The 27,775-nt window shown below is 37.7% G+C and overlaps 1 protein-coding gene across 1 annotated transcript; it reads left to right on the forward strand.

Annotated features, from left to right (window-relative positions):
- Positions 1-27,737, forward strand: TMEM63A (transmembrane protein 63A). Its single transcript, XM_051615485.1, has 23 exons — positions 1-90; positions 987-1,184; positions 3,198-3,277; positions 4,795-4,858; positions 5,302-5,339; positions 6,492-6,634; positions 7,974-8,025; positions 9,116-9,224; positions 9,622-9,692; positions 10,121-10,201; positions 10,825-10,948; positions 11,307-11,440; positions 13,678-13,815; positions 15,696-15,849; positions 16,606-16,712; positions 18,341-18,427; positions 19,331-19,393; positions 20,276-20,438; positions 21,431-21,536; positions 23,438-23,605; positions 25,459-25,574; positions 25,954-26,016; positions 26,596-27,737. Exons 2-23 carry the CDS (start codon positions 999-1,001, stop codon positions 26,761-26,763), a joined length of 2,415 nt encoding a protein of 804 aa, XP_051471445.1. The 5' UTR covers positions 1-90; positions 987-998; the 3' UTR covers positions 26,764-27,737.
- Positions 27,738-27,775: the final 38 nt, after the last annotated feature.

Here is a 27,775-nt window from a genome sequence, read left to right on the forward strand (position 1 = left end):
TTCAGAGGCATGGTATCACAAAAGTAGTGTACCCGGACCTGTGATGAGGATATATACAGTATTTACTTTGAAGGGATAGAGTTTCTTTGGGTATGCTTTCTTTATGAATTTATTAGTCAGAAGTGTGTTTTGCATGAGGCATGCTTTTGTCCCAAATACATGGGAACCAACAAGTTAATAAGATCCAAGAGAAGAAATGTTTCAAGGGGAAAGCCCTGAAATAGGAGAGGAATTGACTGCACTGATGTAAAAGACATGTGCATCAACTGCCAAATCTTGTGCGTTCTTATATGTTACTACATTATCTGAGCAGGTCAGTTGACTAAAACGAGGTAGGTGGCTGTTCTTTCAGAAAATTAGAAATACTCTTTGTTCTTTCTTGTTCATTATATACTGTAATTACTGTGCTGTTCTTTCAGTTGAGTTCTACTATTAAAAAAGGAAAATCACATGATATTCCAGGAACAGAGAGGAGTGTGTATTTGTCTGGTGGTTCTTTTCTGTGGAATTAGTGCCAAATTTGTTAGTAATCTCGAAGTCTTGACATCTGAATACAAAATTCACAAGGAAGTACTTTCACACAAGCTCATCAACTAGGAGCAAAGTTGTCAAACTGCTAATGTTGGAAAATCTAATGCCCTGTGTTACTCCTAGAATCAGAATCCAGGCTGGAATAAGCAGTTTAATGTTACTGGTTATGAGATAAGAGGAGTTTGTTTTGTGGGGGTCTTCTCTAACCTCAGATGCCTATAGAGGAAATGGTTGGTTAGGTGTCTAGAATTCTTGCTTGGACACTGCTACTAACTGAGCCTGTCGGTTATTGCGAAATATTTTACACAGGAAGATTGTAAAATATGACTTTGCTTCTGAAGTAATTTCCTGGTTGAATTTTCCTGTACTTTCTGTATTTGTAATGTTAGTACATATCAAAAATAAGAGGCAGGCTTTTCACATGGTTGTTTTGTTTTGTTTTGTTTTGTTTTTAGGGGGAAGACAAAATGAACCCTTTCTTTTTTCTGGGTTTTGGACATTCTCACCTAGTCTACTTCTGGAATAGAAGTGTACCTTTCAACTCAACAAATGAGACGTACTGCTACAGCACTGCCCGGGGCAGCACAGTGCTCCAAGGAGTAACTTTTGGTGGAATCCCAACTGTCCTGCTGCTTGATGTTACCTGCTTTTTTGTAAGCCCACTTTCTCTTTCTTGTTTTGAAAGTCATTGTGGCATTCCCAAAGGTTAGATTGTTCAGAATTCTCTTTATTTATCAGGTAGTGATTTGTTTTTGAGAATATTTAGGATAAGAAATATCTTAAGGCCATCCTAGGAACATAAAAACACTTTTCAATTATTGATAGAAGTTAACATACATGTGGGGTAAAAGTGTCACTGTATCTTGGATGTGCAGCATCATAGGGCCTGTATGTGGAGTCATGGTGGGCTTTACAGTGGGATTAGTTGCTGCAAAAAAATGGGATTAGACTTCAAAACTGGAGCTGATCTGGAGGCCTTAGACTCCAATAAAACTTATGTTTATTTCTGCATGTTTGATCTAACCGGTCTTTAGCCACCAGTAAAAGGGCTGTAGATCTGAAATTGGCCAGATAAGTGAGGTTTCTGATGGTAATATGAGACTACAGGGATCACATAGTTCTTGAGTTCCTGAAAGCCACTGTAGAGAAACTTCAAGCTACCTGTGTAAGGTCTGAGCTGATAGGAACAAAGAAGATGTTCCTAAAAGTTGTGTAGTGGCATTCTCTGCTATTGATATGGTGTATGCAGCATGCTACCATAAATCCATTTTATGAGGATGTATGGTATTTACTGCTCTGTGTGACTGATGGCACAAGCATTTAAAAATATTTAGTTGGAGTGTTTGGGGGTACTTTTTAAAAGCTGTGGTTGATTTTTAAGATACTGAGTCTCTGCTTTCAAGTTCCTTGCTGTTGAACCCTCCACTCAAACAACGTAAGGTAGAGAGTTAGATGCGATGTAGAAGGCCTCTCGCTTTTTCAAGTACTGACTATTGCAATTTATTTAGCAGCTCCTGCATTCCTATGTTCGTAATGTGTTTACTGCAAATCCTTTTAGTAATTGTCAGTTGATGGGTTTATGATTATTCTTTCTAGACTAGTTTCCTAAGAAAGTGAGTTTTATGTGTTGCTTTCTCTTACCAGTTTTGTCTGGCAGTTCCTCCTAATAACCATAGAATATGTTAGCCAATCTCAGCTGAGGTTGCCAAAGAGTCTGGAGAACTTTCCTGCTTGCATGAAGTTTAATGGCCAGATGAAGGAGGAAGATCTAAATTAATATTCCCTGGTGGAAGGAAGGCTCTTAAAATGAATTAAATCTACTTATGAAATGTGGAAATTAGCAGTGTAATCTTGACATGTATCACATGTATCCTGGCTGGCCAGTCAGTATTTGCATAGATCATTGTAAGTTACATCACTAGCACCACTTTCTAGCCAAACAGGTATGGGATGAAGGAGGGGCTAGGAGGTGAGGGTATATACTACATATACATAAAAAACAGGCCTTGTTACTTCTTCATTGCTTCAAACAGAACAACTTTTTTCTTAAAAAAAAAAAAAAAAGAAAAAGCATTTATGAAATGCATAGTGTTTAGGGCTTTTTTTTCTGCTGTTCTTAGTCTCTTTCAAAAAGTGAAAATAGAAGGGGAGATAAATATATTGCAGAGATTGATTAAGTTTCTGGGCTTTACGAGTTATAATAATAATATATTACTGAGGATAAAAATAATTCTTATACTTGAGAAAATAGTTGAGCCCCATACAGTCTGTTGATATCAATGCTTAAAAAAATTTAGAAATAAAATTGCAAGTCATCCATCATAGTTCTGGTTGTTAAGTAGTGAATAATAGTGAAGGTGTGTTTATAATTTTGACTTTCTCTGAAGTACTGCTTGCTACTTTTCCTGTCACAAGCCTTAATAGGCTTGCCGTTCAGATGTATTTTTGCATCCAGTTCTTGTCCTTTGTAAGCTGGAACAGGAAGGCAGGTGTTCTGCTCCTGTGGTCCCAAACAGGTTGGTTTGTAGCATCAGCACCCTTTGGTTTGATTATAATATGCCAGTTGGTTTAGGAGCTGGAACAGCATTTTTGGGGAGTTTCTATGCACCTAAGAAGTATTATGAAGTGGAAAAATAAACATTTTAATTTCTGATTTTATTTTCTAGATTTTGATATTACTGTTTTCCATCATAAGAAAGAGATTCTGGGACTATGGTCGTGTTGCTCTGGTATCAGAAGTTGAAAGGTAAAAAAGATATGAAGTCAGACCCACTTGTTGCAAGCATTAAGGGAATGTGAAAGTAGGTAAAGTAAATATTAAGGCTTCAGTTAATTTGTATCAGTTAGATAGGCTTGTAATAACATGCATGTATTTGTTAAAAACATCCTCTTTGTGTGAAATGTGTCCCACTTGCAGGATTACTCTTTGCAGTTTCAGTAATAAAGTTGTGTTTGCCACTGTCACAAATTTCATGCTACAGTTCTGGGTTAAGGTAGTGGAGGTAAGAATATAGGCTGCTTGTCTGCTGACATGTTGCATACCTACACACTGATGTTTACAGTGTCTTTCTGCAAGAGAAGGATTAACATTTTGTTTATCTTGGCTTAAGCCCAGTGTCTTCCCAGAGCTTTCTATGCAGCCTGTGCCATAGTATTTCGGAAGGATTTAAAAGTAAAATCATTGCAGGTTTTTGGAATTTTTCAGTGCTTTGTAGTAATACTGCAATTGAGCTTTTGATTTCTGATTATTTTTATTTTTTTCAATGTCTTGGGATGTGTAAAAGGTAGTTGTCTATTTATTAAGTGGGTAATCTTTAACAACAAGCCCCTTCTTGGTGTAACTAAGTTGAGGTAAATTCACAACTAAGCAACAGCAAAGGACTCAAAGTGTGTTTTTAGATGTAATCCATGAAAAATTTTGAAAAGTGGATGGTAAAAAAGGAAAAATAAAAAATCGGTAACTGAGGCAGCATAGCTCAGGCAGCAAGAATGAAGCTCTGATATAGGCTTCCATGTGGGCTGTAGAGGTCTGCATAGGACAAACAGCTCCTTAAGCAGTCAGACACTGAGAAGCATATCTTTTTGTCCCTGTTGTATTGTGACCTGAGCCAGCTAGGTAAAAATTACGATTCATACACCTATAAATGCTCTCCAGTTTTACATGTATTGTCCTGTAATTGTCAGCATGCCACCATTGCAACACTTCTTTTTAGCAACACAGTTAAAACAGGTACTTTGCTATGTTTGAGGGCTGTAAAGTCTCTACATGTTTCTAGACTTGCTACAGGACTGAATATGTGTGAGGAAGTGGTCCTGCAGGTGAGGGATTTAATTGTGAGGAGAAATTCTGGGTAGCGGCTGTAAGATGAAGGAAGAGAGATGGAGAGAAAAGAGGTGTTATATTATAATGTGGAATATCTGAACAGGGAGCTACCTTGCAAATCTAATACTCACTCCAAACCTGCATTGCATTCACTTATATTACTGTGGTTTAATACCCAAATATAACATTGTTCTCTTTCTAGTATAATTAAGTGCACTCGCTCAGAAACTCGCAAATTCTCCCTTTTCAACATGACACACAGCACAAGTTTCTGTAATTGAGCATATGCTACAAGGTGAAAGGCGCAGCTTTCATAAGTGAAAAAGTGGTTTTGTACTGCTTCCCTTAGTTACTTCAGAGTTGTTATAGTTGAAATAATTCTGTGAAATTCCAGCATCTGTTATTAAAGATACTTAAAAACATCGTTTAATGTATTTTAGTGAATCGAGGTACAACCGATTGTCAACATCTTCATCAATACCTGAAGATCTTGAATATGATAGGGTAAGTATTCTCAAGTTTTGATTTTTTTCTTTTTAATGTAAACTATTCAATGGAATCTGTTTTAATTTGCCATTCCACCTGGGCCAATGAACCAGTAATTAAACTGGAAGACCATCTATATGCAAAAATTACGTATGCATTGTGTATTCTGTTTTTACAGAATAGAACATACATTTGGACATGTATAAATTTAAAAAGCCCAAACAATAAATATGCAAATAATTAAAAAAACCCCTTAAGTACTCTCTGAAAACAGACATGTAAAGTACCTTGTAAAAAATATGTAGAGTGAGGTATTTTTCTTTGTTTCTTAATTATTTCAGAGCAAAAATCTGCTAGCTTTTTTTAGCTAAGAGATTGGTTTAAAATAAACGTTTATCTTGATTGTACAGATTGCAGACTATTTTCATATGTCAGCTCCTGAAAATTTCCCTTTTTTATAGGGGTTTTGTTCTTGGATGACAGCTGCTTTTCGGATGCAGTAAGTATATGAAATAGAAATATTGAGCTGTGATTTGCTTTGCTCTATTTTTTTTTTTTAATTAAAAAAGGGATTTGCATTCACAAATATATATACATATCTTTTTTCTTGAGTAGGTAGGATTTAATAGAAACAGTGATACAAATGCCTCTGGTGGGGTGGAAAAAGAATACGGAAACAAGGTCAGCTTATGGGGATACTACTTCAAGATACAGTCATCTTTCTTTTGGTGGCCCAGGGACTTCCTGGTTTTGGGACAGTGTGTGAGTCTATGGCATTTATGTGAATTCTGAGCTAATAACTAGGCCCTTCAAAGAGATCTGTGTGAGCATTCCTGTGTTTGAAGCCAGTAAGGCCCCAGGCAGGAAACAGGGTTTCCCTGGAGGGATTTCTGTGGAAAACTGGTGGTTTAGTTGAGGCTGGAGCTGACTAATTAGGAAAAGCCCATTGCACTGTTTTCTAGAACTGAGCATTAAATGCAAGATGTTTGTTCTTTTTATCTTTTGGGGCTTAGTAAATAACGAGTTTTAAAAATCAATTTCTGCCTTGGGTACGTTGAAACAAAAAAGTGCCAGGTTTGAGCCTCTCTTTCTACATTTTTGCTAGTTCAGTTTCTTTCTTTTCCAAGGAGTCATATTTGAATGATCTGTCCTGCTGACAATGGATAGATATGAGAGTTCATTCCAGTATCTTAACTGGATGTCATAAGAGTAAGGTGATTCTGTTGTAATTTTCCTCATGGGGAGACTTTACAGAGATGAGCGAACACTGTCACAGTGTGATCTTGAAGTTTTAGAGTGAGGCTTAACTTCTGACTGTCGTAAAGCATGAGGTCACAGCAAGATGGCTTTGTCCTCTTATGTTCATAAAAAAGAACCTTGAGTATATATTTTCTTTTCAGATTGCTTGTTTCCATCTTAAATTCCTTTATGTTAATTTTTGTATGTTGATACTACACAAGAAAAAAAAACAACAAACACTTTCAGAACTTAAATTTATGCATAAAAGAACACAGCTGTGTTGCAAGCGGGTAGGGATTGATGGAGATGTCACTGGGTAGACTGAGAAATTAGTGTATATTCAAAAAATCACCCCCCAAGGCCCCAAGGATATTAAGTAGACTGACCGTGTGCTTTTCTGTCTGATTTGCAGCGATGACGAGATTCATGAGAGATGTGGTGAAGATGCCATACATTACCTTGCCTTCCAGCGTCACATCATCTGTTTGTTGATTGCTGTCAGCATTTTGTCTGTGTGTGTCATATTGCCTGTCAACCTATCTGGAGATCTACTTGGTAAAAATTTCTTTTGTATTCTGAGAAGAATTTTGTGTTTTGTATCACCACAAAAGATTGTATAATTCTTAGAATTTTGGTAAACTTTTTGAGGTTCCTCCACTTCCCCCAGTCTGATGTGTGTGTCGTTTTGTGTGAAATTTATATAAGAGTAGAGGGTTCTTTAAACATCTGACAAAAACTGTTGTCAGAAGCAAGATGGCAGACCATACGCAGACACAGACAGCTAGACCTAGAAGTCTCAAGGCAGGATTAACTTGACCTATGCCCTCTTAACTGGTGTTTGTCTAGACACTCTTTATTATTTGTATCAGTGTTGATTGCCAATGGCAACTGTCTTCATGGCTGAGAAATCTTTTTCTAGTGTCTGGTCTGATCTCTTTTGCAGCAATTTAAGATCACTGGAAAGAATAAATTATAATTTTCCTCTTTGCAATATCCTTTTAGCTGCTTGAGGATTATTGTTCATCTGTGCATTTTCCTCTTTTTGATGCACCAGAGCAGCTAATTTGGTCATTAATGAGAATTTTTTTTCTGTTTGGCTGATCACAAATTCATTTGTTTGTTTTGGTTTTTGTTTTATTTTTAAATCTAGCTAGACTGTCTCCTTTTGTTCCCTTCTGTCTCAGTTTGTGGCTCAAAGCTGGACAAATAATCTCATTAAGACTTTGAGCTGACTAGACAAAAAATTATTTCGTGTTTCTCTCAGTCTAGTCCTCATCATGTCTGCCAGTATTACAGCTGCCTCTTTCCATTATTAACTCCCACTCAAGAAATACACTTAAGTGTGCCCTCTAGTCTGTCATTCAGGTTGCTAGTGAGAATGTTGTTGGACAGAACTCTATTAAACTCTGTTTAAGCATTCTTCCATATCTTACACTAAGCACTTATAAACCCATTTTATACCTGGCTTTGTATCAGGTATTTGTATCAGTCTTGTCAAGATCCTGTTTACAGAGTTATTCACCAAGATGATCAACAGTGAACAAGGATGCAAAAAAAAAAAAAAAAAAAAAAATTGTTTGGTTTTCTCAGGAGCAATCGGCTGGAGTACTTGCTCTGTTTCGTTTTGCTTGTTCTTGTACCATAACAAATGCATCTTCTTTTGTGTACTGACCCTGCTGATCTTTGTTAATATAATTTATTCCCTTCAATTTGCCTTAATAGTGTGGCCTAGTTTTTGTCTTCAGTTTATTCCTACCTGTGTCTAAATATTTTTAACAGCATTTAAAGAAAGATACCAACGTTTTTAAAAAACGGAATAAAAGCTGACTTTCTGATAGTTTGCATGTGAGTGTTGCCTCTGTTGGTTATGCTACCTGTGTTTTGCTCTTTTTAGATAAAGATCCCTATAGTTTTGGAAGAACAACTATAGTAAACTTACAAATTGGGTAAGTGAATCTTGCAGAATACTTCTATGCTTATGTCTGTTTCCTGCTATAGCCTCTAAATGCATGAATTGATACTGCAGTATGGCTCGTGGGGTAGGAATTATTTATTCATGCTTTATCATCTGAAGCTGGGATACATTCTGCTTCAGGCTATGCATTTATGGTGCTGAAAAGAAATCTGGAGACTTCTACTTTCAGCTCTTCTCTCGCCACATGTTTCTCTTTAGCTAATGACTGCACATCTAGTGATATTCTTTTCAGAAATTTCCACATTAAAATAACCAAACTTCAGAAGGAAAGCTGACAGCTTTACTAAAATGTGTAACTTGGATGATTTAAATTCTCTTACATCATGTGTATGTGTGTGTATATTTCTCCCATCCTAGATTATGATTAAAATTACTTCAGTGTTTTAAAAACTGTAAAATAGTTGAGTTACAAAGCTGTACAATTTTTCTGTTTTATTACTATGTCCAGTAGAGTTTCTGACAATGCAGTGTTTTTTAACCATGAGTCCTACCAGCTAGTGGGGATTATTTTTTTAATTGTTTTTTTTGCGTAGTGGTTTTTTTAATCTGTAAAATAGGCTTCTGCATTTTACGTTGTGATTATTAATGCCCTTCAAAAACCTGAAGAAATATTCACAGAACAGAACTTCTGTAAGCTTTGAGGAAGGGTATATCAGAGAAGCAGTATTAACTCCTTGTATTAGGCTGTTTCCATTTTGAATGTGTTCAAGTAGAGTTCAGTTGTGCATTCAGTACAGTAACTAATAAGGACAACAAAAAACATTTTGGCAAACAGCATGGTCATCTGAATGAGAAGGCTCAAGCCAAATGCTGCCTAAAAATGTCCATGTTGTAGAATATCTTTTTCTTTGTAGGTCTGTTAGCCACAGAGTGTTATGATAAGCAAGTAACACTAGTGACAGCCCAAGGTATCTGAATAGGCGTGACTGACCTCCAGTAACTACCTTTTTTTTTTGTGTTCAGTGAGAGGTTCTGATTTGCTTACCATTTTGATGGTTGCTTGTATCGGTTGGACAATTAGTTCTTTGTGTTTCTCATATTCATAATATTTTGTCCAACAGTAATAATCTTCTTTGGCTGCACACGGTTTTTGCTGTTGTTTACTTGATTCTCACTGTTGTCTTCATGAAACATCACATGAAGTATGTCACATATAAAGAAGAAAACACAGTAAGTTTTTGCATTGGGGTAAAAAAAAAAACAGACAGCATGTTTGCAGGTGGATAATGCTAAAAAAAGTATATTTCTAAGATGCCTCTTGCTTTCTAGGATGTGAAATAAGTGTGAAGGAATTAACTGAAAGGAAAGCTGAGTAAATTGTGAAAACAGATGGAGAGAAGGGAGTTGGGGAGGGATTTTGTGAAATTCTGTTGTAACTTATTACCAATATAAAAGGTCAACATGGTGGTGTATTGAATAGTTGCAGCTCCCATCAAAAGCAAAAGTTCCTACCTTTTTTCCCCATCTACAACACAGCGACTTGTGCTGCATCACTGCCTTCCTCATATTCTTGTTTTCTCTTTCTTGATGTGGTTTCTCAAAATTTGAATTGCATTTTCTCTTGCAGGTTAAGTGCACGTTGTTTGTAACTGGTCTTCCAAAAAATGCGAAAGAAGAGACAATACAAGGCCATTTCAGGCAAGTTTGGTACTTCAGTAGTATCATTAGGAACTGGAGATTTAAAATTGTCCAAGCAGAAATGTTAACTTCAGCACTGTTTAAAGTTCACATTATAGTATCTATCTTGTAGAAACACATCTTATGCCATAGACAGAATTGAGAAAAGACTGTTTCAATAAAGTTAGTTAGCTGATCTTAAAATTACAAAGTGGCTGTGTACCCACATTTTCCATTCATGCTCCCATGTGGCATTTACTTGGGAGTAATGCTGCATATCTCATAATAAAGGAACTTTCAGCATCTGTGTCTCTCTCTGTAAGTCTGCATGCTGATACCTCATTCAAAAATGATAAGTGATTTAGATGTTAATTAGACATCAGTGATGTTCTTTGAAACAGTTTCTTCAGTGTACTCTCTGTTGTTCTTATGTACTGTGTCCTTTTCAGTGCTGCCTACCCAACCTGCACTGTGCTGGAGGTCCAGCTGTGCTATGATGTAGCCAGGCTTATTTATCTCTTCAAAAAAAGGTACTTGTTTTTGTAATCTGTCCAAGTTTAGCACAATTTTGTGAATGCTTTGCTAGTCCTCGATCAACATATACTAGTAGTACTAAGGTAGCACATACTAGAAAATAATTCTGCTCTTAAAGTATTGGTGTGGAGTTAGGTTTGATTCAGCTGTCTCTTAAGGTGATTTGTGAGGTTCAGCTTTTTTCGTGTAGGTGTGATACGTTTTGGGTTGCGTAAGATAGATTTCACTTGCTGGTTATTTATGTATGTATCTATTGAATGATTTTCTGGAAGTGCCAAGTAGAAAACCCAGCTGTTGAATTAATGACTCTGGAACCCTGCTTCTTTGGCCAAAGGTGCTGGTTACAAGAGAAAAGGTGTTACTTTCTGGACTGTACCATTGTTGTTTTTTTCCTGGAACTTCACTATGAGTGTAGGCTGTGTAATGCTGTTAGAGACTTGAAAAAATTATGCTAAGTAGCCAAAATATGATACATGAATATCTGTGGTGACTGATTAGTTTGTTATCAGTCGTTGATACAACTTTTTCCCTTAGGGATTATATTCTTCTTAAGATTGGTATTGATACTGTTTGTTTGGGGTTTTTTGCAAAATGTTCATTCATGTGTTTTTTCATGCAGAAAACAGGCAGAAAAAAGCCTGACTTATTATGAACACCTGCATCAGAAGTACGGCAAACGGGTCCAAATCAATCCTAAGCCATGTGGTCAATTCTGTTGTTGTGAAATGAGAGGATGTGAAAGGGTAAGATATTGTGTTCATTTGTAGTCATGGCTAGCTAGATTGTTAGTAGAATAGAGAATACCTCCTGTGTGACATCTTGTTGAACTTTAGATTCTTTACTAATTTATTGCAGATAGCTGATCCTTCATGTTTGTGCACTTTACAGAAAAGGAATTCCCCAAAACTTGAAAAATGTAATTCTTAGTGTAAAAATTGAAGTACAAGAAAAACTTCCTAATTATTTGTCTTTGCATTGTGGTGTGAATTGTAATTTGTGGAAGTAGTATGAGGAGGAAAAGATTGGTTTGTGTAAGCTGTATTTTAATCAAGATACCAGCCATCTGGTACTTGGATGTAACAGTCATCAATTTTCTGACAGGAGGACGCTGTAGATTATTATACCAAAGTTAGAAATGAACTGATGGAAGAATATTTAAAAGAGGAACAAGCTGTTCATAACAACCCACTGGGAATGGCTTTTGTAACGTTTCAGGAGAAGTCCATGGCAACCTAGTAAGTTTTGTCTGCTGTCTTACTTGTTCTTTTTTAACTACAGTAGTACAACCAATGTGTTTGTGTCGCTTGTTTGCTTATGTTGGTTCTTCTTCCTTTCTTCTCCTTTACCATCCCGTGGATTTGGTCTGTTTTGCTTTCTGGTAAGTTTTTCAGTAAGCATGCATTTAGTCTGTGTGCTTTGAGCTAAGGAAGTATCTAAAGGACTAAGTGGACATGGACGTTTATTAGAATAAGGAGCCTTTCTATTCTGTGTGGGATCCAGTCTATCAGTGAAAGTTAATAGTAAGCCAGACTAATTTGCTTTTGAGTATGAGTTACTAATTTCTCCATTTTCTACTGTGCGAATGGTCCAATTACCTAAATGTCACAGAGAGTGCAGATTACACTGCTGTTTAGTCATCAGCAAAGTGGAGTCAGTGACTTAGGCGTTATGTATCTTTCTTACCTGTTGTTAGAAATATGTGTAGGCCTAATATCAGAAATTGTTCATCGCTTTTTACTCGGTCATTTATAGAGAATCAATGCATGTAGCATATTATTTTACACTGGCACTTTGTGAGCTGAGCATTTTTACATTTTACACCAAGTGGGTGAAGGGAAGCAGGATAGTATTTGTATTACAAAAATAATACATTGTGCTTTTTTTATTCTTCATAACCTCTCTGATGTACATTGTCTGCATTCCTTTGATCTTCAAGTCATGTTAGAGAGCCAGTCTTTCAGGCTTTTTTTTTTTCCCCGTGAAGTCCAGGGTATTGAATTTCTTGCAAGAATTTGAAATGCTGAAGAAAGTTTTGCTTGCTGCTCTCTGAGTAGTGAATATGTGGTGAAATCTGCCTCCCTCCTTAATTTTGTGATGTTGCACACCATCTTTACGGATGTGAAACTGCAAGAAGAAATAAGCACTGAAGTTCCTTCTCTAGCTACTGATTTATCAAATAAAACTTTGATGGGATAGTCTTGCCTTGGGCATGTGTTCTGAGTTGCCCTGCAAGCATCTCTGAGTTGAAGTATCTAGAACTTGAAAAGACTGTAGTTTGTGGGAGCTTGGAATTGATGCAGTGAACTCTGTTCTCTGGAAAATTAGATTAGATTGTATGTGAAGCTGATGCTGCTATGAAATTTTTTTAGAATGGGAGAAACAGGAAGCCCAGGACTGAGGTTTGTGAAGTTGGGTGGTTGTAGAAGCTTGTTTAATGATGGTGCTTGGTAGTATGTCTGGTGCTAAAACTTGCTTTGTTTGTATTTTTTAAAATAAAGTGTCAAAATATAGCTAACTTTCTTAAATACTTGCTGCTGCATGATGCTGACAATTCAACCTCAGTACGTGAATTCTGGTAAGGTAAGGTCAGGGTTTTGGGGTGATTATTATTTTTTTTGATTAATTGTTTTGTGGTTGTGGTTCCCTCTTAAAAGCATACTGAGAAACAAGCACGTTCAGGAATATATATATATATTAAAAATGTATACTGTTTCCATGCTAGTGTACTAGAGCTATCTGGAGTGGAACTCCTTTTGCACAGTAACACGCACACAGTAGTACTGTCTCTGACTATATACTTATCACTTCTATTATGATTTGAGAAATCTTTGGAAGCATTTATTCTGGGCATGTTTAAATTTTGTTTAAGTACATTGATTGTCAATCAACTCATAATATTAGAAGATAAAGTTAAGTGTTGAGATTATTTTAAGAGTGGGTGAAAGAGGGTAGTATTTTCAATTGCAAGAGTACTAGCATGGTAAACAATTTTCTGAGAATTGGTACTCAAGTCAGAATTGGTTGGGATTGATACTAGTGTAATGAAAGGAGTGCAGACTAATCCTTTAGTCTGCTTTGATTTGAAAACAGCTGTACTTATGTAAAGAGGTGTTTGGGGAACTGGCTGTCTATTTTTATTTTTTTCCAGTGTTTTCAGGCTTTAATTTTTTAATCTATTCTTAAATACTAATCACTGCTGTTGTTCTGTGCAGCTGCACTAAGCAGTTGAAACCAAGACTGCTTTTTGTTCCTAACTTTATCAGATCTCAAAGACCTGTAGTAGTAACTGTTTATATTATGGTCATTACATGCATAATATAATGTTACATTTTTGTTGAATTATACTCTTGATCTCTGGTTATTAAAAGCAAAAAAACCCTGTATCGCTATTCACAGTCTTTCTCATTATACATGTAGCATTTTCAGGTGTAAAAATTTGGAAAAATACTCTTCCTTTTTTTCTTCCTTACAGTATCCTTAAGGATTTCAATGCCTGCAAGTGTCAGAGTATTAAGTGTAAAGGAGAACCACAGCCATCATCCTACAGCAGGGAGCTGTGTGTATCAAACTGGGAGGTTACATATGCTCCTTATCCTGAGAATATTTGTTGGTAAGATGCTTGTCTTAGATCCATTTATTTATGATAATGTAGGTTTAGAATGGGGACAGGCAAAGGGGACCGAGTGCATTTTTCTTTAAGACTTTATGTAGCAATTGGACGTGGATGATCTGCATCTTTACTTCCATTACTGATGTTCTTCATTGACCTTGGGAAGGCCTCTCGGAGGCTGACTGGAGTTTTGCCACCCTGAAATTCTGGTACCTGCAGTTTCTGTTGAATTGTATATATATATAAATTTAAAAAAAATAAGGAAAAAGCCCAGTTTATTAATGGCTGTGCCCCAGTGTTTCCATTTTTTTATGTTTATTCGTATCTGCTGTTGAGATCTGAGGAAAGCAACTTCGTGTTAGTGCTGAGTATTCTCCAAAAATGTTCGGGTTTTGGGGTGCTTTTTAGAGTTGACACATGATGAGTATAACTTGATCCACTCTATGAACCATGGTCTTTCTGTCTTCTAACTTTTATTGACCCACTAAATTTCTCAGACTTTACCCATTGCTTACAGGACAGTGTCAGAAAATAGATACTTTTTGAATTAAACTGGTTCTATGCTTCTGTCATGCTTACAGGCTAAAAATGACTAAACATTTTGCAGTCACTTTGCAAATAATTTAGGGTTGGGTCAGTATAATCCCCTGTCCATATAACAGTGAACTTCTTGTTGCATTTCCATTGCCCAAACCAAACCTGCAAGTGAGACACAAACATATACAACTTACTGTATTTCACAAGTATGTAATTTTTTTAAAGTACACTTTTTCCCCTTGTGATTTTAGTAGAAAATTAATTTTAAGGTGACGATGCCATCTATTTCTAATAATTGAGAAGTTTTATCTAGAACTAGCCTTCCACAGTTGGATCTTTAACCATAAAGCAAGCAGCCATGATTGTTAGCTGTGTCTTTTGCAGCTGTATTATTTTGAGACTTGAATTAAAAATCCCTTGCAAAATGCTTTCCCAGTAGGGTCAGCTTAATCTGCCTTTTTCATTAGGGTTTCTGGCATACATGTATGCTTGATTTCCTCTTCCTTTTTTCAAGCACTGTCATATGGACACAGGAAATTATGAGACTCAGTGAGTTGAAGCACTTGGAAAGCTTTTCTAAACATCTTTGAGAGGGGAAGATAGCAGGGTTTTGTTGTTTGGGTTTTTTTTCCCTGTTCTTTTTCTTTTCTCCCCTCCCCGTTGAAGGAAAGGAGGCACAGGGATTTGCCAAGATTACTACCTAGGTTCACAAATGTTGTAATTTGGAATGTTACTGAGCCTCTGTATCCCTGTTTTGTCTTCTAAATACTTGGCTTTGGCTGGGGTTCAAATCATTCCCGTCCTTGTGGGAACCATTTCAAATAATATTTAAGACCTTCACGTGTTTAAAACCTATGATTGTTGTTTTAATATGGCAGGAAGGGAATCAGGGTTTTTTTTAATTACTTTTTTCAAATCACAGTTTATTGGGAGATGCTGGCGCTAATAGCTATTCTCCTTGCAGAAGTTCTCTTTATCTTCTTCTGTCTCTGTCTCTTCTTGTTCTAACTTCGCTTAGTACTTCCATATTATTAAACACTGGAATTGTTTTATCCCAAACCTTAACTGCATTAGACATGGTGTTAGGAAGACTAAATATGTTCTTTAGCAAATGCCGTTTATTCTATCGTTCAAGAAAAGTTGCAGAGTTTTCTTTATTTCTAATAGCAACTGGAACTTGTGTGGTGCTTTGTTATATAGCTTTATATAGACTGTGAAAGCTCAGTTCAGAAAAAACAGTTCCACCTGTTACTTGACAGTACATATTTTTTTATAACAGTAAATGATTACTTCTTGCGTTTATGTCCTTTATATATTTTTTTTAAAATTTATTTTTTTTTCAGGAAAAATCTTTCAGTGCGTGGACTGAAATGGTGGTTTAGATGGGCTTGCATTAATTTGCTTCTTTTTATTGTGCTATTTTTTCTTACCACTCCTTCCATAATAATTTCAACCATGGACAAGTTCAATGTCACGAAACCTATTCACTACCTTAATGTGAGTATCATCTGATGTTTGGATATAGCTGTTTATCAGGTCAAAATGCAGGTGAACTGGTAGGTGTATAGTAAGACAGTGAAACAATGTTTATAAGCTAAATTCAGTTGAAATTCTCAGGATTGTTTTACGTTAACTACTGATTAAAAAGCATACCAGAATCAGGTCTTTATTCCTCTTTTGTTCCTTGATAGTATGCTGAAGAAATTTAATCTGAAGCTTTATATTATTATAAAGGTCTTATTTATTTGTAGTAAAAATTTGCATTCCAAGTTTACATAATTTTAAAGTTTGTAATCAAAAAACCCTTGGCCAAAAATGAAATTACAAGTCCAACTCATATTTTGATTTCAGGATGGGAAGTGAGGAATTCGAATTTTAAACTCTGGAGTAAAATGCCATGGTTTTATTTTGCTTATTGGATTCAGAACAGGATGGCATATACATCCGCTCCTAGTTTGAATGCAGCTAAAGTCTCGTGTAAACTGTTTATTACAAATATTTCCCAAGCTGTAGTGTAAACTACATAAATGCTACTTCTGAACCTTCACTCTCATGGAATTAAATTCCAAATCCTACTCATGTTTTTTTGTCATGCTCACCAGTGTTGAGCACTCAGTCATTGTAAGACTCTATCTGAATATAATTTCCACTCTCCAACCTGCTATAATTTACAAAAAGAAAAATATTGCAGCATCTGTTCTACCACAGCTGCATTACAATGTTTTTAATACTTATTTTTTTCCCCCCCACTAGAATCCCATCGTCAGTCAGTTTTTCCCAACACTCTTGCTCTGGTCCTTTTCAGCTTTGCTGCCAACAATTGTCTATTACTCAACCTTGCTGGAGTCCCACTGGACAAAGTAAGCAAGATTTTCCCGTTTTGGCCTTATCAGCTGAATAAAATTAATTGAGAAAGTGCTTATCTTTCATGGAGCTTTTAAATCCGCAGACCTCTCGTAGCAGGGATTATCATGTGTCATCCCTTTCTAATGTTACAACCAACACACAGCAAGTGTAATCTGAATGCGTGGTTTGCTTATGTTCCCACCCCTCTCTTCTCCTGTCTCTTTGTGTTTAATCAGAAAAAAAAATATGTATAGGCAGACTTGGGGCAATCCTGAGCACGTAGAGTGCCTCTGATCCCATAACTAGCTCGTTCTCTGGGAGGGTATGAGGTGGGGGCCTGGATCCCCTCCAAGCTGAGAACATCACATGACCCCAGAATCCCACTTCAATAAAAGTGCTAAAACTACTGGCATGTTACTTACAAAAAAGGCATCCATGTTTTTTTGTTGTTGTTTTGTATGGAAAAAAAAAATAGTCTCGGTGTAACTCTTGGGACACAACTCAGTTGCTGTTTGATACTATTAGTGGTGGTCTGAGAAGATCTGTGGGACCAAGGCCCAGCAGATGTGTTGATGCAAGGTTTCAGGTACAACCAGTGCACTCCAGAGCAGCACATCACTGTGCTTAACTTCTAACTTGGAGAACTTGGCACAGCTTGGTTTGGCATACCTGATTTCATTCCCAGTTTACCTATAGTCAGATAAGAGCATGATACTGCACACGGAATCCCAGCTTCAGTCAGTCTTTTTCCTTAATGCATGTAGCTGTTTTTAGTTTGTTCTTGTATTTTAAGGTCAATTTTTTTCACTTCTTTTTGCCACTCCCTTATACGAAATCATGTCCAGAATCTGCTATTTATTGAAGTTGTATGCTTTTCATAAACTTTTTTTGTAGTTGTACTAGGCACATGAACTTTGAGCTCTTCTCAACCAGTTTAAGTAGTTTTCTAAAGTCACTGCTGATCACAGATCAGATTTCAAGCCTTGGTGTAGTTACACTGATACGTCCCACCAGTGCCTAAGGGTTATGTGATCCTGTAATAAAACCTCTGTGGTTTTAATGCCCTATCAGATGCCACCTTTAACACTCTGAATTGTGTTTAGCACTTACTTTTCTGGCAACAGTGTGTCACAAGATAGATGTTCCTGCTACTGTAGTAGGAGTATAGCATTAGTAGTGTCATGTTGTTTCCCAAAGACTTGACGCTTGGCAAGGACAGTTGAGTCGCTTGTCTAAGTGTCTGGCTTCTTGGCAGTGTTGCCCTTTTACAAACTGCATGATCCCTCTTGGCCTAACACTTGAAGAGCTGTTTGTTTACAAGCTATTGCAAAACAGTATCATTGGATGCAAGACCAGGTGTGCTTTGTTGCACATCCTCCTGCTGGTGCTGCAGACCTGATGCTAATCCAGAGTCTGGAGGATGGTTCAGAAATGTTTTCTTTGTTCAAGAAGACACTGAGAACCTGCTTGATCCTCATTAGTGACTATTTCAAAGACGTTTGTTGTGTGAGTACCTTGTAGCAATGTGATATGGTAGGGGAAGCTGGAAGTCTGATGAATGCTGACATTCTCTGGGCAAGAGCCTTAATGTGTGGAAGTCTTTCATATGAGTTTCTTACTCAGTGACTTTTTATGTTGGTAGATCTGCAGAGAACAGAATAATGATGCATAAAGTCTACATATTTTTGATCTTCATGGTATTGATTCTGCCCTCCCTTGGTCTGACCAGGTAAAGAATTGTAGTTTAACCAAGTGATGTATTTTTATTGCATGAGATAACTTATTTCTGGTTGCTAGTTGAAGTATAGTCGGTGTATCCCCACTACCTCCAGTGTGTATGGTTATATTGTAATTGTGCTCTATATTTCAAGTATATAATATTTCAGTGCTTATCTTTCATCTGAGGACCTCATAGCCCTTAAAGTTTCCAAAGTCTGTCTTTTCTTTTAGCAACAGAATTTAAGATCTTCTGAGGTCAATGACTGATTGAAGGCTGCCCATACTCACCATCATACCTGAGAACTGTCTTCTTCTTCAGTTATAGTTACCCTTTTCTTTCTCTGCTTTCTTTTCACTTTTACACTATTTGACCATTTCCCTTCCTGACTGGGTCATGTGTATCCTGTTTATATACTGCTGAAAATGTGTTTGTGTTTTATTTCATTCTGCATCTTTCTTCCTACTTCTGACTATCAGTAGCTGTGATGAAGCTAAAGTAGTGTTCACAGTATCATAGAATGGTTTGGGTTGGAAGGGATCTTAAAGATCATCTAGTTCCAATCCCCCTGCCTTGGACAGGGACACCTCCCACTAGACCAGGTTGCTCAGAGCTCCATCCAACTTGGCCTTGAACACTTCCAGGGAGGGGGCATCCACAGCTTCCCTGGGCAACCTGTTCCAGTGTCTCACCATCCTCCCAGTGAAGAATTTCTTCCTAATGTCTAACTTAAATCTACCCTCATCCTATCACTACATGCCCTTGTAAATGTATCTCTCCAGCTATTCTGTGGGTCCACTTCAGGCACTGGAAGGTGTTCAGATTATTTGATGAAATTCTCTCTACTTAGAGATGCAATTTTACACAGTACTAAACTGTTGGAGACTGAATTACATCAACCATCTTTCTTTCAGCCTTGATTTTTTTTTTCCGTTGGCTGTTTGACAGAGAATCCTCCGATTCTGCAGTCAGGCTGGAGTAAGTATTAGCAGCTCTTTGCTGCTGACTAACCTTGTTAGCGTTAAAATTTGCTCAGTCATAGTACTCTGTGGGTTGATGTTGAGCTGAATAAGGGGGGAGAATGCAAATGATTTTGCTGTGGAGAAATCCATACTTTTGTCCTGCTAGTTAATGTATGCAAACATTCAATAAAGAGAGTCAGTTTCCCCAAACCTTACAAATATTGTAGAAGGCAAGAAAGGACAGTATTATATGCTGCAGATGAGAACCAGAAAATATACTTAGGATTGTTTGTTGCATATCATGGACAGGGGATCTTCCCAAAGATTATTGTGAGACCAAATAGCGGCAGCAGTTCTCTTTCTGAGATGTGTTGACTTTTGAGTTTAAGAAACATTGATTTTTTTTTTAAACCAGCATTGCAGATTTGCAGATATTGGTTACTATAAGCTCTTGTGGCTGGAGGGAAAGAATAGAATGCAATTATTAGGACATAGTTATGTCTCCAAATGTTGTTTCAAAATCAGTAACAAGAAGACAATTAGGAGTTACTAGGGTAGGAGACACAATTATTCTGTAGCAGTCTTATGTCAGGTTGCTGTTGCAGACATCCAGGGATGCTCTTGTCTGCTATCAGCCACTCATCAGACTGCTGTATCTTTTTGTGAACAGTGTATTCCTTATCTGAACTGCAACACAGCTAGGCTCTTAGAGTACAGTGCACTTACTGCATTTGTAGCCACATAGTACTCCTTTTCAACAACGTTAAGAGTCTTCCAGCCACTCATGGTGTCCATTGCTTATCCTTATGGTAAGAAATTACCAAAGGCAATAGGATGCATTGTATATATGCTTTATTTGCTTGTTTGCTTTCTAGTCAGTGTGTGTCTTTCCTTGCAGATGTGTTTTTTTGCCTGACCAGGGAGCTTTCTTTGTGAACTATGTGATTGCCTCTGCTTTCATTGGCAATGGGATGGAGCTGCTTCGGTTGCCTGGCCTCATCCTTTATACTATACGCATGATAATGGCAAAGTCCACAGCAGAAAGGAAAAATATTAAACAGGTATTAGAGCCCTTCTTAGCAAGAGGTGATTAAATGATTGGTCTTTATTAGAAACAGTGGGAGGTCCCCATCCTTCATTCCATTAACTATCATCTCCTGTCTCTCTTTTTTTTTTCTCTCATCTGTGACAAGTTCATATTCCCTTAATCTACAGCATAGATAATGGGAAGGTATTTATTCAAGTCAGAGACAGTCAAAATTCAAAATCCGGGTTCTGAATCTCAGGCATTGTTCTCTTCATAGCTCCAAGTCAGAGTTTTATTATTTTGATTTTTATAGGATAATTCTGATTTTATCTTATAATCTCAACTTCAGGTTTTTTAAAATTCCATTTTAAGTTGTGGACTTCCACTTCCAGAAGGATGTGTGTTGTCTTGCAGCTTGAAATTCCAGGTGTTACAAAGGGAGCTTAAGCCTGTATGTAGCTGTCCCTGTTTTTCTTCTTTTTTTTTTTTTTCTTCCCTTTTTTATGGCTGGGTGGGCTAAATTTTTAAAAGCTTCTTAACTGTTGCATATTACTCCTTGCTCTGGTTGAAATTATTTCTATTTATTTCCTCATCCCAAGATGAAAAAGTGGGAATACTGACCACACCTTTGATATCTTGAGCTTTCCCTACTGGGAAAGCCAGCACAAGGAAAAGTGCAGATTCAATGGAATCTGCAATGAGGTAAGGGTTTTGAGTTTGGCACAATTATTTTCTGCCTTATGATTTTAAGTAGTTGCCTCTTGTAGATGAAAAGAGATTCCCTGAGAAATTACGACTATGAAAGAAGCAGTGTATTTTCTGTAAGTACTGGTGCATAGGACAGATAATATTTCATATCTCCAATTACATGATTTATTCCTCTTAGGGAAATAACTGACCTCTTGAAGGAAGAGAATAAAATAAGGTGAATAGTTGCTTTAGTGAATCTATTCTTAGCTCCTGACACACTGATAGATGACATGAGAGTTTGTGGTTTTTGATTTTGATGTTGTTTTTTTTCCCTAGCAACAAGCATTTGAATATGAATTTGGAGCAATGTATGCCTGGATGTTGTGCGTATTCACTGTCATCATGGCCTATAGTATTACATGTCCCATCATTGTCCCATTTGGTAGGTTTTCTGATGAGTTGTGGGCACTGTGTGAGCAAGATGGGGACACGTGGGAGGTTTGGAAGGCCCAGTTCTGCCTTCTTATTCCATTTTGGATGATTCTAATACTTCACGCTTGGGTCCAGATTTATTTCCCTTCTTGTGGAAAAGCAGGGCAGAAGATGGTGAATTACTTGGCTCTTTTACTGCCTTTAGAAGTATATTTGAAAGTATATTTCATGTCTATTACGTGCTTATTGTATTTCTTGACTTTGAGTGTATTAGCTTTGGTGGTTGTTTTTAATAGTAAAGTGTAGGAGTTTAGGTAGGTTTGGGGATGAAGAGATTATTTTTATCTCTGGGTTCTTGAGGTCAGACTTGACTTGAGACATTCTGATCCCCAAATCCTGTAGGTACATGAGAGACAACTTTTGTCCTAAAGTTTGACTGAAGTATGTAAAATGAAGCATGAAAATAAGTCTGTTGATCCAGTAGCAAGAGACTGGAAAGCTATCTATCTTTTCCACTACTGCAGCTCTTCTGCATTACAAACCATTTATCTAAAATTCTATATCCTGAATGAGAAAAAGGGCCATAGTCCTCACTGAGCTATGGACAGCTGTGGGCTCTGTGGTTCTGACCCCAGGGATGTGACTTAACAATGTGCTGACTGCTTTGTTGGGACGTGACCTTGGTGAACACCATAGCTGCCATTTGACAGAAAGGAAATGCTGCATACTGTGGTGGATTTACTGGCTTGGAAAACCAGTTAACTCAGAGTTCAGGACATGTAGGTGCAGAACAGCTGCCCTGTGGTGTAGATGGAGCTGCAGTACTGACCCCGAGAAGGTCTCCAGGTTTCTGAGTCACAGACCTCCTTTTTCTAGGATGTTTCTCTTTGTTTAGTTGGTTTATCTCTGTCCCATGAACAAAACTTTACATTTCTGCCTTAAGTTGCCTGTATATGTGGCTTTGACTACTTTCCTCTTTCTGTACCAGCCATTAATCCTGTATGGGTGTGCAAGAAACTTAGTCATCTGTTTAGAACCCATGGGCAGTTGTCCATTTTCAGTGACTGTGACATGATCTACATCTTACTTTATTGCATCTTTTGTTCACAGAGATTCTGGACTGTAAGAATTACGTAGAAATAATAATTTCAGCAGCTACAGATATTTCCACTCTGGAAACCTGTTTATCAGAGCATAAGTGGTACTGAATAATTTTATATAGTTAGTATTTTCCTTTTCTAATCCAACATTTTAGAGAGCTAGGTACAACATAATTAGCTAAATTAGATGTTATTCAGGTTTCAATCAATAACCTTATTATTTTGGAGAATGTGGCCAATTTTTTGGTAACAATGTACTTGGTATTTGTTTACATTTCAATTTGTGTGCAGTTGTAAATATTTGGATGAGCCTACTGCATACCAGAGCTGTTGCAATTCCTAGCTGTTGCAGCAGTAGCTGGCTTTTTTTTTTTTTTTGAGAGAAGAAATAGCTGATTTGAAATCCAGTTGTGAAACTGTTGAAGGCTGAGGGAGAGGCCCTGAGCTACTGTTAGCCCTTTCTTCCTTACCAGTACAGTGGTGGGGCAATTACCAAGACTTCCCTATCAGCTTGGCCTTATGTGCCAGCACTAGGAAGGAGCTCTGGCTCTCTGGGAGCACGAGTGGTGCCACAGAGAAGTGTTTGGAGATGGGGAGGGATGGGGGCCCCCCGGGGGTCTTGGGCTCTTGGGGGTAACAGTCTTAGGAGCAGGCTGCTGTCACGCAGCTGTCCCCCCTTTGTATTTGGCCTGTATCTACCATTGGTATGTAGACTTTCAGCCACTTGGTTAGTGTAGATCTTCTCACAGAATTGCTGCTTTTTATCAAGTCTTTAACATCTGGGTTAAAGCTATCCCTTTTTCCCTTCCAGGGTTAATATACATACTCCTGAAGCACATGGTTGACCGTTATAACCTTTACTATGCATATCTCCCTGCCAAGCTGGAGAAGAAGATGCACTTTGCAGCTGTGAATCAAGCCCTTGCAGCTCCAATTCTCTGCCTTTTCTGGCTCTATTTTTTCTCATTTTTGCGGCTAGGTGAGTATTACCTTTTCCCACCTAGAAGTTGCTCCTGCCTCTCTCGCCAGCTTACCTAAATTACATGTGCAGCCTCATAGGCTTTGTGGGTTTTTCTTTTTCCTTCTATAAATTGAAGTCATGGTGGTTACCTGTGGCAACAACCTGCTACAACATTTGCAGCTTACACAAGTTTGCTTAAGATCAGATGGAAATGGCTTATAGGTTAACTTAAAACTGTTCGCATGGAGCTTTACGTCTTCATTTTACAGGAGATTGTGTGTTCCCTAAATCTGTAAACACTGAATTGGCCAGTTGGGCTGCAGAGTGACAGACAGTAAAAACCATTAAATAAAAAAATAATTATATTTAGAAGCTCTTTCTAGAGTAAGATGGTCTCTGCTTCACTACCTGCATTTGTGTAGTCTGTGAAGGTGTTTAATTTGCCTGGGTGAATTGGCTACTGCCTTTGTTGTACATCTATAATTTTTTAAAAACCGCTGAAACGTTTGCTAATGCTACAAAGACCCGTGTTCTGTATAATTTGTCAGACTTTACATGGGAGACTGCAGTGAGATGGTGACGCTCCTCCCCATATTGAAATTTAAAAGATCGGGTTTTTGTATGTAATTTATTTTAAAAATAGGGATGTTCTGTATCTTGCAAATACTTGGCATTGTTAGTATTGGCTGTGGTGTACTAACAAAAGGTAGGCAATAACTTACGGCTTTGTACCTGTGCAATAGGAGGAAGCATTTAGCATGGAACAAGGATGCCAGTGATGCTGGAAGGAATTAAGTTTCCCTTCTTGGGAAGGAGGCTCTTGGTATCTGACTGTATTTTGTCCTCCTCTCTGATTTCACATCACTGCCAACAAATGCCCATGTTTACACTGTGTTTTTCTAGCATACCAGTAGTAAAAAACGATACTGTTGGCAGATTATCATCTGACTTTAGAGAGAGCTCCCTGTGGATGTTTCACGCTGGTTTTGGGTTTGAGCAGATGTCTCTGCATTACCTGTATGTTTGTTTGAGAGCTTGTCATTGCAACCAGAAAAACAACAAATCTTTCTGTATCTGAAGAACTCACCTTTCAGCCTAGTTCATGTTTACTCATTTTCTTCTCTTGTTCCTTTTCCTTTGATTCTTCCCACTTCTGTGTGTATTTTGTCGTGGTGTCCTACACAGACAAGGCTGCTCAAGTTGAAGGCTGAGTAGAACCAGATTATTTTGCATGGGTACCAGCAACTTGCCTTTTTTTTTCCTTCCTGTATTTTTGACACCATCACACTATTGACTGCTTTCCAGCTTTTAATAATCAGCTGTATTCTGCAGTGCTACAGGCTTCTAGTTCTATTTTTTGGGCTTTTTCCTTGAAAGATGGTGTGTTCATCTAATCTATAAAGGCAATTTTTAATTAATTTTTTTTTTCCTTTGGGTTGTTTGCAAGCCATCTAGTTTGGTGTCATCATCATATTTAATAAATTAACTCTGTCTGTTAACTTTCACAGATGATTATTGAAAGTATTTTAGAAGTGGGTCCAGAATAGATGACTGAGGGAGGATGAGAAGAATTGCCCTGAGTCTTGTTTTTTGTTCAAGTATTGCAACCACTTTTCTTGGTGTTTATGGAAGCTGGGAGAACAGCTTGCTCACCAGCTCTTACCAGTCAACAAGCTTTGTGTGTAACAAGGTTCTCCTGTTTATGGCTTAAACTAGCGTGCTCAGTCCTCTAAGGAAGACAAAAACACCAGAAACCAAAACCCAAGCATGAGGCTTCTGAAAATGGGGAAGATAAAGTTTTGTTTGTTGGTTGTTTTGTTTTTTTTCCCTGCTACGTATTTTTATATTATATTTTCTGGATATTTTTCTAGGCTTTAAAGCACCTACAACCATGTTTACCTTCCTAGTTGTCAACATCACAATTATTATTTGCTTGGCTTATACTTGTTTTGGCTGTTTCAAGTACCTGAGCCCACTGAATTATAAGGTAAGCAATGGATACCTGACACCTTTCGGCACCTACTGGTGTGCTTGATGTACCACCAGCTATTCCCATTGGGTTGTTTGTGCCTTCTTGCTGGCCACGTCTGTCCACAAAGGTTCATTCTGGTAAGATGGCTGATGGGGGCTGGTAGTAGAGGCAGGCTGCTTGCCACAGTGGGAAGTCTGTCAGTGTTGACAGGAACTGCATTTGCGAAGAAAGAGCAATATGGAAGAAGTATGCAAGAAGACTGGAGGAGAGAGTACCAGCACTGCATGGAGATTTGTCTGTGCAAGTTTTTGGGCACTTATGATCTCTGTATGTTGTTTTGACTTACCAATTTGATATTGTCTCTTTTCCTTTCCCCGCCTGTGACTGGTTACAGATTGAAGACCTGCAAGGTGAAAGAGGAAATGACACAGATGCACCAACCATCCCAGCATCTTCTGTAAGAAGTTAGGAGTTACTAATATTCTCTTATGTTTCATAGAAAAAAAATCTCACCATGCTTACCAAAGAGCCTGTGTAGGACATATTAGTCTGAGTGGACTGTGAGACTTTTGAAATGTGTGTGTGACCAGAGGGTTCTGCAGTTGGGCTCCTTGACTGTTCCCAGGTGGTATTCCAGAGGTACCTTCAACTGACGTTTTGGGAGTAGTTGAGACATGCTACTTCCAGCAGTGTGTATGCTGTGTTCTGGGCCTTATACCAGACAGATCTTCACATCTGGACAGCTGTCAGTTACCACTGCTTTGGGACTTCAAAAGCTGTGACATGTGCAGAAGTTGTTACCTGCCATGTCATTAAAAAGAAAGATGTAGGACTGAGGTAGTGTTAGAGGTCTTTGTGCCACAGTCTACAAGGACAGCTGAGTGTTGCACCAGGAAGCTTCTGTTAGGAAAGGCCTTAGGTGAAGAATGGGAAATGGATGAAAAGAAGAGCGGCAAGGGGGAAAAATTATCCTAGGTGAATTATCCTAGCATATACTTTAAGAGACTAGTAAAATCCTTAACACTTGTGTTTTCAGATGTATGTCCCCCGAGTTTTGCATCCTCATTCTACAGAAAGGACAATGCTCACCCCCAAGGAGCAGCAATCATATGGCACCATGGACAACAGTAGTGCAGAGGCAGAAGTCATAAGATATTCTGCTGGACCTGCAATTATTGAGCAGGCATCAAGAGGTTCGCTTTGAATGCCAAGGATTAACACAAGGTGGAGCACTTGGTCCAGGTTTAGGAGAACTAATTCCCCACCACAACTTACTAAGTATTCTTTTATTTAAGTATCCTGCCCACAGAAGAGGTACAGAAGTAATTTATTGTATGGTCTGCAGCTCTGCTTGGAGATTAAGAAGCAGATGCCTTGGGACTGATTGTTTTCCAGCTCTCTCTGCACACATTGTGAAAAAAACATGTTGAACACAGAGATGCTGATCCTCAGGGACTTACGCTATCTCATCACTTGCCTTATGAAGATAACTTATGCTGCATTTAGATACCTGGTCACCAAAGTAAATGCAGCTACTACAGCTGCCATTTATTCAAAATAATGCTTGCTTTTTTAAAAACAAAACTTTAGGATTTATTAACATCTTGGGATGTGTTAAATTGTGAGGCAGTGTCACTTTTTATGAAAATGCTGTTTGCATGGGTGCTGAGGATGGTGTGTGGGAAACTCTCCTCTTATCACTGAAAGTGGTTGGTGTAGTCTTGATCATGTTACTTTTATCTCTTTTTTTTCTTAAAATAGATGAGGGAGTTATCGTGTACTTGGGTACTAAAAGTACCAAAGCAAAAACCCTGGTGTAAAGAAGGGAGTAATTTATCTCATACTGTTTTTTGAGGTTTTTTTTTGTTGTTGTTGTTTGGGGTTTTTTTGTGGTTTTTTTTTTTGGGGGGAGGCCATTTTGGTTGTTAGTTTCTGTTCACTATTCTTAAGGGCCTTCCACAATGAAAGTTCACCTGCCAATAATAAAAGATGTAAACATTTTATCTTTTTTTTTAATCTTGGGTCAAAATTATAGATCTCTGGGTTTTGTCTATAATGCCAATTCTGTGAGCTGCAAGATACTAAGTTTTTAAATTATGTAGTAGGTGCCAATTTATTCCAATTGAGTCAAAGTGTAACTAACAATCATGAAGCAATAAAACACTGAATTCAAATAAATTTTGGGCTTGATTGACTTTTTTCCTTTTATTTTTTCC

This window comes from Apus apus, chromosome 3 (assembly GCF_020740795.1).
Source record: "Apus apus isolate bApuApu2 chromosome 3, bApuApu2.pri.cur, whole genome shotgun sequence".
NCBI lineage: Eukaryota > Metazoa > Chordata > Aves > Apodiformes > Apodidae > Apus > Apus apus.

What these genes read in the sequence shown, in the direction of transcription:
- TMEM63A (XM_051615485.1), top strand. Translation starts at nt 999, where the DNA reads ATGAACCCTTTCTTTTTTCTGGGTTTTGGACATTCTCACCTAGTCTAC. An exon ending in ACAGCTGCTTTTCGGATGCA is followed by an intron (nt 5,340 to 6,491) that starts GTAAGTATATGA and finishes TCTGATTTGCAG; the next exon opens with CGATGACGAGATTCATGAGA. An exon ending in ACAATACAAGGCCATTTCAG is followed by an intron (nt 9,693 to 10,120) that starts GCAAGTTTGGTA and finishes TGTCCTTTTCAG; the next exon opens with TGCTGCCTACCCAACCTGCA.